The sequence below is a fragment of the Octopus sinensis genome, linkage group LG2 (genome assembly GCF_006345805.1).
Source record: "Octopus sinensis linkage group LG2, ASM634580v1, whole genome shotgun sequence".
NCBI classification, from domain to species: Eukaryota; Metazoa; Mollusca; class Cephalopoda; order Octopoda; family Octopodidae; genus Octopus; species Octopus sinensis.
In genome coordinates this window covers 97,182,600-97,195,167 of record NC_042998.1, presented here as the reverse complement: position 1 = coordinate 97,195,167, position 12,568 = coordinate 97,182,600, and the positions used below count along the sequence as shown (strand labels likewise).

General features: G+C 32.7%; 1 protein-coding gene across 2 annotated transcripts in view; it reads left to right on the top strand.

Annotated features, from left to right (window-relative positions):
- The window catches only part of LOC115225415 (hemicentin-1-like), a 410,505-nt gene that overhangs the window by 384,886 nt on the left and 13,051 nt on the right, over positions 1–12,568 (top strand). The window contains exons 60-63 of one of the 2 annotated variants that reach the window (XM_036498554.1): positions 264–395; positions 1,665–1,793; positions 7,387–7,509; positions 10,347–10,544. In XM_036498554.1, coding sequence (XP_036354447.1) covers positions 264–395; positions 1,665–1,793; positions 7,387–7,509; positions 10,347–10,544 — 582 coding nt within the window. The remainder of the gene's footprint in view (positions 1–263; positions 396–1,664; positions 1,794–7,386; positions 7,510–10,346; positions 10,545–12,568) is intronic. The other variant, XM_036498555.1, reaches the window with a different exon arrangement.

The following is a 12,568-nucleotide window of genomic DNA, read 5'->3' as shown; positions in this document are numbered from 1 at the left end:
TCAAGGTGCCATACAGTGGGACTGAACCTGAAACCATGTAGCTAAGAAGCAAATCACACTGCCATTTCAATTTGAACAGTTATTTTCAATGGTTGTTTTTAAGAAACATTTTAACAGCCATCTTAAAACCTAAATTAACAATCATTTTTACCTGTCATTTTTAGCAATCATTTTTACCAGTAATTTTCAGCATTCAGTTTAACAGTTCCATTCAGTTTCAGCATAAGCTAAAATTTGAATATAATTTCTTTTTTTTATTTCAGATATTGACGAATGCTTAGAAAGACAGCATGATTGTGATTTCCGGCACCGCTGTCAAAATACAATGGGAAGCTATCAGTGCCCTAGAATCTGTGCCTCAGGTTTTAAACTAGGCTTTGGAAGTGTATGTGTTGGTAAGTAGGCTACTCGCTTCCTCTCATACAATATCATCCCCACCCACCAGTATCGCTCCTTTACTTATTTCCATTTTTCAATTCACAATTTTCTAACCAAGACACCAGCATTCCTGTATACTCTCTCTCTCTCTCCTCTCTCTCTCTCTCCCTCTCTCCCTCTCTCTCTCTCCCTCTTTCTCAGAAGGAAGACAAATGCTCAAAATATTAAATTCTTTCACTCTTCATGACAAGTATAACTGAAATCTTTATATTTATTTTCGACAAAAGCAATGCTAGTTTGAGAGATCAGTGAATATTGGATTTTTACTTAAAATGGTAATTCAAACAGCTTGTTAATTAGCTTGTTCTTTTGTACTTGTTTGATTTATTATTGGGAGTTAAATTTAAAATGATAACTTTGTAACATTTAGTATTTAAACAAAATATTATATCTGTGCCAAACTTTGATAAAAAAATGTATTGGATATTTGATAATCATAGAATAAACTATGAATGAAGTCAGCAATATACGATAAAAATTTCTTGTCAATTTTTAAGAAGAAATATTAGTAAAAGAATTAACAAAGGAAAAGCATTCACAAAATATGTTGAAAATTGATTACCTGTAAATTCATAAAAATATTTGTTAACAATCGCTTTTTGACAGTATATGTGTTGGTAAGTTAGTTATTTTCAAGGACAAAGACTGCCACCACTTTCCACAGATTCCCAATTTTGCCATAAACTTTAAAATTATGTGGCATCATGGGCAAGTGTCTTCTACTATAGCCTTGGACCAACCAAAGCCTTGTGAGTGGATTCGATAGGTGAAAACTAAAAGAAGCCTATCATGTATGTGTGTGTGTGTAGTTCTTTGTTGGTTGTTTTGATATCATCTGCTGGCTGTAAATGAGCATCACTGTCATACAAGCGATGTTGTTCATTTCCAATCTTCCATGAAAATATGCCTAGCAACAGGAAAATATTACCTTGCTTGGAAACAAATGAAGGTTGGCAACAGGAAGGGCATCAAGCCATAGAAAATCTACCTCTACAAATGCTGTCTGACCCATATAAGCATGGAAAAGTGAATGCTAAATGTTGATGATGACAATGATGACAGTGACAGCAACATCAATGACGACAATGACAACTGCCAATATTATATATTGCAAATGTAATCAAAATAAGATTTACAGTTTAATATTCTTGTGTACTTCTGTTTCTATTTCTGTCTCTCTTTATCATTTGTCTCTTTATTTTATCATTGCCTTTATTTCTTGATAGATATTGATGAATGTGACTTAAGAAAACACCAGTGTCATCCATCGCAAAACTGTAATAACATGCACGGAAGTTATGAATGTACCTGTCGGTCAGGATATGCATCACAAGGAGTGGGCCATGAGTGTGTCGGTAAGATCCTTCTTTCTTGTGTACACCTCATTTACAATTATCCATACTTCAGTTTCCTAAATTTATTTGATGTCAAGATATTAAATACTGCTCATTGCAAACTATAATCTTCAGGTCTTTCCTTTCTAGTAATAAAATGAAGCATTGTTAACTTTCTAAAAATAAACACAAAACATTTTTTTGATAAACACTTTCATATTACTCAGTCCTTTTCACTTCAACAATTGGTAATAAATCCATTGCAAAGAACCTACCATAAATTTAATAAAGGTCAACTTGGATTAAAAATTATATATCCTTCAGCAAAAAATGTATATATTTATAATTGTTTTACAGCAAAAATGTATATATTTATAATTGTTTTACAGCAGAAATTTGTGTTTATAATTATTTTACAGCAAAAATTTAAATATTCATAATTGTTTTATAGCAGAAATTTATATATCTATAATTTATTTTAATAATGTTATAAGATGTAAACATGCTACTATGTTAAGCATAATTGATGAAAATTGGTAAGTTATTGAATATTTTGAAGTTGTATTTCCACAAATAATATTATGATAATATGATACGAGTGATGTTAGTGAAATCTGTATAAATGAATTCTTAGAAGCAATGTTATTACATGTGTGAGACTTGTTTTCTCAAATTGCAATCAAAGCAGTACATCTTGGAAGTCAAATGGTCTTCAAATAAAATCAGTACTATCATGTGGATAGGTTTTATTCGTGAAGGTATTGTTCATTGAACTGATATTCAGAACCATTGCAAAAATTTGAGTCTTAAGAAAATCAAAGAACTTAAACCTACAAAAACAATCTCTTTTGTAATGGTACCATTTAATGTGTATCCAGTGTGTTACATCAAATTGACAGAATGACATCTAGCAATAAAAAAGATCTCTTGCTTGCGATACAAATTGTTTTGGACTTTGTGAACTTAGCAGGATCTCTACAAATATCCTTGTCATCTCTAATACAAATACCATAAAACATTACCATCACCTGGTTTCTTATTTGTCAAATTGGAGAGCAAGCCACTTCAGCTGTGTTGTGATTAGAAAGAGGAATCAATAGTTAAGAGCACCAAGTCACTCAATGGCAAGTTATGTTCTTTCTTTTTCATATACTTGAGGTAAGTGAATTTAGATGAAAATCATTGAAGATTTAAATCTATGAACAAACAACTCTGTATTGTCTTTTTAATTGTCTATGCCAGCATCAAAATTAAGTGTTTGATTCTCAATGAGGAGAATATTAGTATGCTATTTACTTAAAGCACAAACATTATCTTGGTTATATTGCAATTTTGAGTGTAAGCAATTAAAAATAGATTTAGTTTGTTAATATAGATAGACTAATCAATAAATAAACATACAAAAATTCAGACTGAGTGTTTGTGTAAATGAATTGATGCAGTACTGGGATAACCTAACAGCAAGACTACCAGGTTGAGTCAAAGAGTTTTTTCAGATTTTCACTGATGATTTTGGCAACTTGTATTATCATATTATACCATTAATTTAATACAACTTGTTCAATCATTGCTGAATTGTTTATTCTTTATTTTTATAAATAACATATAAACACTAATTACTTATTCTTTATTTTACAGCTTTGATAATAAGTGGTGAAAAAATTGCAATTAGAGTCATTTTATGTTACCTGTGGAAAAAAAGGACTGAGTGCTAGGGCATCTACAATAGAAATTAATGATGTGGAAGGCTCAGGAATTGTCAACAAACTTGTGGCACAAGACTGGCTCAGACATTTCTAGAAAGGTGACACCAGTCTTGAAGACAAACCAAGGTCAGGGAGACTTTCTGTTGTGGAAGATGAGGGCTTGCTTGAAATGGTTGAACAACAGCCAAGCACAAGCACTTACACATTATTGGCAGAGCTTCACCCTTCCCAAAGCACCATCAATTGACACCTCCATTGGTTCAGCCTTGTGAACAGACACCGTCAAGATGCTCATGCAAACAACTGCTGGTAAATCCTTGAGATGCACATTTTTGGCTTTGAATTATAGATCAATTTTCTTTACCCAAATAAGAGAAATCAGTGGCCAGGCTTCTGAACCTGTTGTTAAACAAGGGTGGTTTGAACAAACCCACATTGTGTGTTTTGTTAAATATCAAGAGTGTGTTACACTTTGAACTTGTCTCAGATGGTTATGCTGTGAACGCCAGCCTTTACGCTCAACAACTGCAGCAAATATAGGAAGTTTTAAAAGCCCACCACCTAGCATTGGTCAATTGAAGATGTACACTCTTATGGCATGACAATGCTCAGGGACACATTGCCAATGTAACCATGTGCAGACTTGAGAAGCTCGCAGAGATGGAAGTGCTGTCTCATCCTACAGTCCACACCCTGTACCATCAGATTACCACCATTTTCAAACCATGGTTCATTTCCTACACAAACAGAGGTTCAACAATGTGGATGAAGTTGAAAATGGACGCAGGAGGTTTTTGCCTCTAAACCAGCCAAATTGTATAAGCATGAAATTGATCTTCTAGCACAACGATGGCAACAGGGAATAAAATATGAGGGGTTATATTTTGATGAATAAATGCCTTATGTATGTATGTTATTTATTTGAACTATAACAAAATCTTGAAATACAAAAAAAAAACTTTTGATTCAACCTGATATCAAACACTACAGATCTCATATTTTCAGGCACCTCATTCTTAGTGCTTTGTTATTATAGTACTATTCTGTCATCAAACTTTATGACTACTGGGTGTTTAAGGCTGATGTAATACTAGATCCAATGCACTTTATATCAAAAGCTCACAAGCAAGGTTTCATCCAAATGTCCCCAAACACTGAGCAGAACTTTTGATGTTTTCATTAAATATTTTTTAAATCAAAGTTAGTGTGTAGCATTCAAATTTTTCACACAGCTTATCAAATAGACATTTGTAAATTATAAAGAGCATCGTCAATGCAGCAATTGTGCTGCTGTGCACTCATGCAGCTATGCACTCATACAGCTGTATACCTATGCATCTTAAAGGGAATGTTGGCTTGCAAGTTATCTTTTCTGATTAAGGGATTCTGCTCTTGTTCTATTACTATAGTTTGTATGCTGCTTTCATCTTCCATGGATAACAAGATGTTTGAAATAGGTCTAGTATTCAAGACCCAATACATTTTAAATTAAATAAATTAAAATAGTTGAAGTGAATGGCAATGATAAATGGTTAGACTCTTTGTCAATTGCTGATTCATAAAATTGCCTTTCTATTTCTCTATTTTAATACACTAAATTCATCTTACAATGATTTCTTACATAGATACAAAGCCAACAAATTTGGAGGACACATTCAGTAATGCAGTACACAGTATGTCATTGTCATAACATCCAAATTTGTCACACAATAATTAAGTTTGTTTTTTTCATAATTAAGATTGATTGAACAAATCAGATTATTACTAATACATTATAGACAACACAATGTCAAGCAACTCCATTAAATCAATTCAGAAATTTAAGCAGATATGATATATTATTGTATACAATTTCCACTTTAACCTATGTGTTTTTGCAAAATATTTTTGCACAAATAGCAAGTTTAAATTAATATAGTCACAGTTTCAAAGTCAAATAAAAAAAAATTACTTAGTATTCAATTCGTGTACCAGAAAAGAATATCTAACATGTAAATCTTAGTTGTTTAAGTGACAATGCTACATTTAGTGAATTCACATAATGTTGTTGCATTTAAGATTTGTGTTTTTAGGTCTGATACAAAACAATATGAGGATGCATGGAAGAGATGGATATGACCATTCACATGTACCACGTAATTTACCTAATCTAAACTGTTATCTTCTTGGGTTTGTCTTTTTTAAATATCTCAAACACATCAGCAAACAGATAGATATCAAGTTTTAAATAAATTAATAAATGGTAGGTGAAGGTATGTGACTCAGTGGTTAGGGTATTCGGCTCAAGATCATAGGTCATAAGTTCAATTCCCAGTTGTACATTGTGTCCTTGAGCAAGACTCCTTATTTTTTGTTGTTCCAGTCTACTCAGCTGGCAAAAATGAGTCATACCTGTAATTCAAATGGTCGGTTTTGTTACATTCTGTGTCACATGGAATCACCCTGAGAACTATGTTAAGGGTACATACGTCTGTGGAGTGCTCAGCCACTCACACGTTGATTTCACAACCAGGCTGCTCCATTGATCAGATCAACTGGAACCCTCGTCATCATAACTGATGGAGTGACAGTTTAGTAGGACTCCTGAATTCACTTTTATTTTCATGCTTGTTGATCCATTTGCATTGGTCCTTCAAATAGAAAAGATGGATCCATAAATAATTATACTTATATAATTACAATTATAAAATAGGTAAATCTTATAATTCAGTGCCCCTTTATGACATACTATTGGGTCAACACTAACTTAATCTGACCCTGTGTATATGTATGTGTGCATGTGTGCATCTATGAAGAAATATATTGTGTAAAGATGATGATGATTAGATTCGGAAATCTTGGCATGCTAAATCAAAGTTTTGTTTGCAATTTAGTGCTTGTTATCTTAGTCTTCACAATCTCAAATTCAAAATCATTGATTCCTTTTAGTATTATATTGCATGTTAGACTAAATATTAATTTATTAATTTCTTCTGCTTACTTAAATTCCAAACCTGTAGTCATGCATTAGTAATGATTTCTTTTAGTAATATTGCAGATACCAAAACAGTTGATCACTGGTGCCTCATTGTTCTAAATTCAAATCCTGTTGGAATCATTGTCACTTTTCAGCTCTCCAGAAAGGGTTATACTTCTATTATGCACAAAATATTTTAACAGTTTTTTAAATATAAAATTCCTAATAATATTTATTTATAAAAGTATAATGAGTTTTTAAACATCATATGGCTAGGAGGGTCCATCCAAGTAAAATAGAAATCAAAGGGGTCCATAGGTGAAAAATGGTTGAGAAATACTGTTGCAGAATGTTCCTAAAGGCAAACTGGCAGAAACGTTAGCACACCGGGCAAAATGCTTTGCGGTATTTCGTCTGCCGTTACATTCTGAGTTCAAATTCCGCCAAGGTCGACTTTGCCTTTCATCCTTTCGGGGTCGATAAATTAAGTACCAGTTACGTACCGGGGTCGATGTAATCGACTTAATCCCTTTGTCTGTCCTTGTTTGTCCCCTCTAGGTTTAGCCCCTTGTGGGCAATAAAGAAATAAGAATGTTCCTAAACAGGTGACATATTCTTTTCATGTCTAGCAATATGAAATGGCATGTCAAAACCAATATTGTAAAATTTTTGTATAATATTTTTTTGTTTATTTCAAATGTAACTTCTTATTTCTTTTGGCTGTGAGTAATATCGAGGCTCTGCTGTTTACTAATGATCTTTGACTTGAGCTTTTCTCTTTGCTCTTTCTTTATATCCCTTGTGTTTTACAGTATTTCATATTTATATTTATTGTAGGACATCAACAAATATTTCAAAGTGTTGAAAGCCTCGATCACATAAAATGTTCAATGTGTTTGAATATATTTAGAGAAGGGTCAACTTAGCCTTCAATTTTACCTTCCATTTTCAGATATCGATGAATGTACTGAAAAACCAGATATTTGTTTGGATCGATGTGTAAATACAGATGGCAATTATGAGTGTCTTTGCCCACCAGGTCAGCTCAGACTGCCTGATAAGAAGTCATGTGTTGGTGAATAGATTTTTATGTTTTTACTCATAAAATGACATCGTTAAACTATACTTTATTTTTGTTCTGGACGCACACGGACACAAACACACACACACACACACACACATGGAGAAATACAGATATAGATATAAAAATATGTATATACATGAAGTGTGTATGTGTGTGTGTGCGCGTGCTTGTGTGTGTGTGTATCACTGAAAGATATGATGTTTAATGAGGGATATTATTACAAACTTCTCAGATTTAAAGAACATCAACTATGGAATTAAAATTGTTAAAGTTATTAATGAATATAATAAAAACTATTAAAATAGAAATTTACCAACAAAAGTTTCCCATAAACAGTAACTATACCTGTTTCTGATTTCTGTCTTATCAGTGCTTTACCTTAGTAAGCATGTTAACTTGTAACATTTCTGTCATCAAAATCTTTCAAAGAGCTCAAACTAAAACTTCCTCTGAGTCAAAACACTTTCACCTTTCTATCAATAATGCTAATACATTTAATTTCAAATGCAAAATTTATAAAAGTTGTGAATGGTATGGATTTATAATTAGGAAATAAAATATAGCTGCTAATATGCATATAGATATGTAGTCAGATCATTTAACGAAATAAAGGTGGTTTATATGATTCTAACACATTCCGAATTCCTTTATGTGTCGTCTTTCATAGTCATCAATTTTATTATTCATAACCCTACTTTTCATGCTAAAACATTCAACACTATAAAAGTATAAAGAGATAGATGAATGGAAAGTTGCCTCTTAGTAACTATTCTCTGCTCAGTAATAACATTATATATAATTAATATCATTCATATATTAAAGACAGCAAGTTGGTAGAATCATTAGCACACCAGGCAAAAATACTTAGAAGTATTTCATCCATCTTTAAGTTGAGTTCAAATTCCATCTAGGTCAACTTTGTCTTTCATCATTTCAGGGTTGATAAAATAAGTACCATTTGAGCTCTGGGGTCAATGTAATCGACATACCCCCCTACCCTACCCCTGAAATTGCTGGCCTTGTGCCAAAACTTGAAACCAATATTTTTCAAATATTAATAGGTACCTGTATGGCTTTGTAGCTAAGGAGTTTATTTCTCAATCCTGTGGTCTTGGATTCAGTCCCACTGCACAAAACTATGGACAAACGATTTCTACTATAGCCCATCAATTAAATAGAAGCTAAAATAAGCCTATCATGTATACACACACACATACACATGTGTGTGTTTGTGCATACTGATTTCTTGACATCATGATTGTAAACGAGCTTCACTGTCATACAAGCAATATTGTTCATTTCTAAGGTGGTAAGCTGGCAGAAACGTTAGCATGCCAGGCGAAATGCTTAGCAATATTTCGTCTGTCTTTATGTTCTGAGTTCAAATCCTGCTGAGGTTGACTTTGCCTCTCATCCTTTCAGGGTCGATAAATTAAGTACCAGTTGCATGCTGGGGTCAAGCTAATCGACTGGCCCCCTCCCCCAAAATTTCGGGCCTTGTGCCTTGAGTAGAAAAGAATATTGTTCATTTCTAACCTTCCTCGAAAAACGTGTTTGGCTATGGGAAAATATGACCTTGCTCGGAAACAAGTGAGGGTTGGCAACAGGAAAGGCATCTGACCAGAAAATCTGCCTCAACAGATTCCATCTGACCCATGTAAGCATGGAAAAGTGGATGTTTAATGATGATTATGAGGATATTCCATTCTTTATATTCTCTTTATGTCATCCTTGTAGGTGTTAGCATCCTTTTTGATATTATTATATACATTTTTTCATGATGGTATTATCTCATCCTAAGTCACTGTTTAATGCAGTGAATTTTTCATCAGGGCAGTTGTGATCCTCTGTTGTTGGTGTTGTAAGTTCACAAAGGGGAGGGAAATATCAAGAGAGGACTTGCAGGATACTAAGTTTGTAGAGGGTTGTGATTTAAAATAGAGAGTGAAGAGGAGGAATGAAAACAGACGTGAGATATGCAGGCAGGTATATTGTATCTGCAGTTCCATTATTTAAGCAGAATGGTATATGTTTCATGTACCTTGTGTATGAGTTCCAATAGTATTTAAAATTGGTCATTCCAAGCATACAGTTTGTAAACTGTGTTATTGGTTCCAAATTGTACCACAGCACTTTACTTCCATAGTGATACTAATATCATTGATATAAAAGACTAAAAGTTAAAAAACAATCAATAAAAATGAACTTGAAATCTGTAATGAAAATGTATATACATCATTAAATATTTTTTGCAGATACACTCAATAGAGAATTATACCAGAATTAGGTTGAAACTTGCACTAGAGGTCTGGAGCATTTAATACATATTTTGAATATAAGATAGAAAAATTTTAAGTTACGTAAAGAATTAGATAGATATTAATCCTGTGTTCAGCAGCTGCAAAGGCTGAATATTTTCACAAATATTATCCATTTTAAAAATGCTTCCTTCAGTTATTTAACCCTTTATCCAGCCAAAATATTCTTCTTCTTTTATGTTCAAACCAGCCAGATTCAGCCTCTCACATCTATTGTATACCATCGTTCTAAAAACAAACAATCACATCATTAAAATCTCAAAGCTATAAGACTATGCATGATTAATTCAAAACAATGTGAATAAATAAACATTAAATTTGACAGAGAAATCTGAATGCTAAAGACTTAATAGAGTTTTAACTCAGATAATGCTTAATTACTTTTTTAAAACTTGGAAGGATGTGTTACTTCAAGCTACAGTTTTTTCCAAAGCACAGATAAGATATGAGTACATATAGACCTAATATATATTCTGTTTATAGAAAACAATGATATTGTTTCTCTTACAGGGCTGGTACATGTTGATGAGGATGCAAGGGGTGGTAGATTACCCGGGGAAAATTCACGCATCTTTGATGATATTCCTTTCCATAGACTCAACAAATCAATATTCCTTTCTCCTCTTGACTCAGACAAGATCCAACTGGCAGATGCTCCAGCCTGTCCACCTGGACATCAGTATGATCAACAACATGCAACATGCATTGGTATATCATCTCCATTTCAAATAGCTTACCCATTAAAACCTCCTTGCTTCATAAATTAAAAAAAAACACAATGCCATCCTTAACATCAATGCTTAAATTTATTAACCTAATGTCACTTTGTTATGTACAAGATTTAATATCATTGCAATAGTCTCACTATAGAAAATGTTACATTTCCCCATTTTTCTACCTGCCAACCTTTCATAATAACTGAAATGAAGTTCATACCAATATATATATATATATATATATATATATATATATATATATATATATATATATATATATAAAACATTATTGGTGAATGAAGAAATGGAGCTGAACGCAGATTGAACAGAAATCGTTTTATTTCATTCTACACGTGTTTCGAAAGGCACAAATTACCAAAATCCGATTGAATAATGGGACCATATTGTGTCTTTCTCTTCAGGAAGAAAAAAGGAAATTTCACATAATATATATATATATATATATATATACATATACAGGGTATCCCAAAAAATGTATATCACACTGAATACTTATCAAGTCAGTGTTTATAAAAAAATTTCATTTTCAAAATGTAATGGAATTCTTTTATGAATACTTATTTTGAAAATGATGACTGCTCTGGTCTAGATACTACAGATAATATAAAGCAATGGAAGCACAAACATCAAGGAATATTCTAATCAATATTTATATGCATTCTCATTCAGTGGCTGCCCTCAATTTGTTGACTGTTGCTGGTTTTATGGCCTAATCTTGTATCTCCATTAAAAACAGTCTAGTGATGTAAGGTTCGGTGAATGTGGAGGGGATTCTACAGAACATCTTTGTCTACTCCATCTCTTTAGCAAAATTTCGAGATAAGTCTTTACATTGATAAGCAAGGATGGGGATGATCCATTTCCCTGGAAATAAAGGTCCACATCTTCAAAGATTTCTTGAATACTTGGCATGACAGATTGTCAGAGAAGGTTCAAGTAAATAGGATGAGTTATAGTAACACCAAAAAAGAATTAATCCTTTTGATGATAAGTTGCACAATACTGTAATTCCTGGTAAATTAATATGATGTTCCTTTGTAACATATGGATTTTCAGGTCCCAGGTAGGTGCAATTATGGTGGTTGATTAAGCTATTGAATATAAGCATAACTTCATCAATCCAAACAATCTTTGTTGGAAAATCTGCATCTTCTACATATCTTGCTTAGCACCACTCACAAAACTCTGCTCTTCAGTCCAGACCATCTTCATTAAGAGAATCGACCATTCTTGGGATGTAACTTTCTGATGATAGTAATGCAAATTGTGATGGATATTTGAGTTTGAAATTCATATCTCACGACTTGTTTGCTATACAGATTTTTTGAACCCTGACAATGCATTTCTAGTAGCCTTCCTTCGTTAATGGGAACTCATCGATGTCTGCAATCTTCTGGAACATTTCTTGTAGACATTCTGAACAGTTCTAAATGTTTCAACCTTATCTGTAACTTGACTGACAGCAAGATGATAAGTGAACCTGTTTGAAACTCCTTCCTAAACCGTCTTTGAACATCAGTTGTGTTTTCAAACATCCAATAACACTTAAGGATAAATTTCCTTTGTTCAAAGCTTAGTCTGGCTTTCTTCATTATTTATAATAGGTTAAATCTAAAAATAAATAAAAATTAAGTAAGTCATCAACTGTCAGTTAAAGTGTGTATACATTTTGGCAGGACACTGTATGTATTTATACATGTATGTTATGAACACACATCATCTAAAGGGCTGAGGTATTTGCCAACAACAAAAAACAACAATGATTAGATATTCACATGCAAGTCTGTCAAGACCTATTAAGAACAAACAAATACATTTTGTTTAGATTCTTTCTGTTCTGTGTGTACCCCATAAATTAATATTGGTTTACAATTTTTAAGAAAAAGAGAAATGATAGTGGTAAGTTTATTATCAATTTTTGAGTGCTGTCCATGAACGCTGATTCACTCTTAATAAAGTCAATTAAAAAGGAAATGTAACATCTATATATGATGG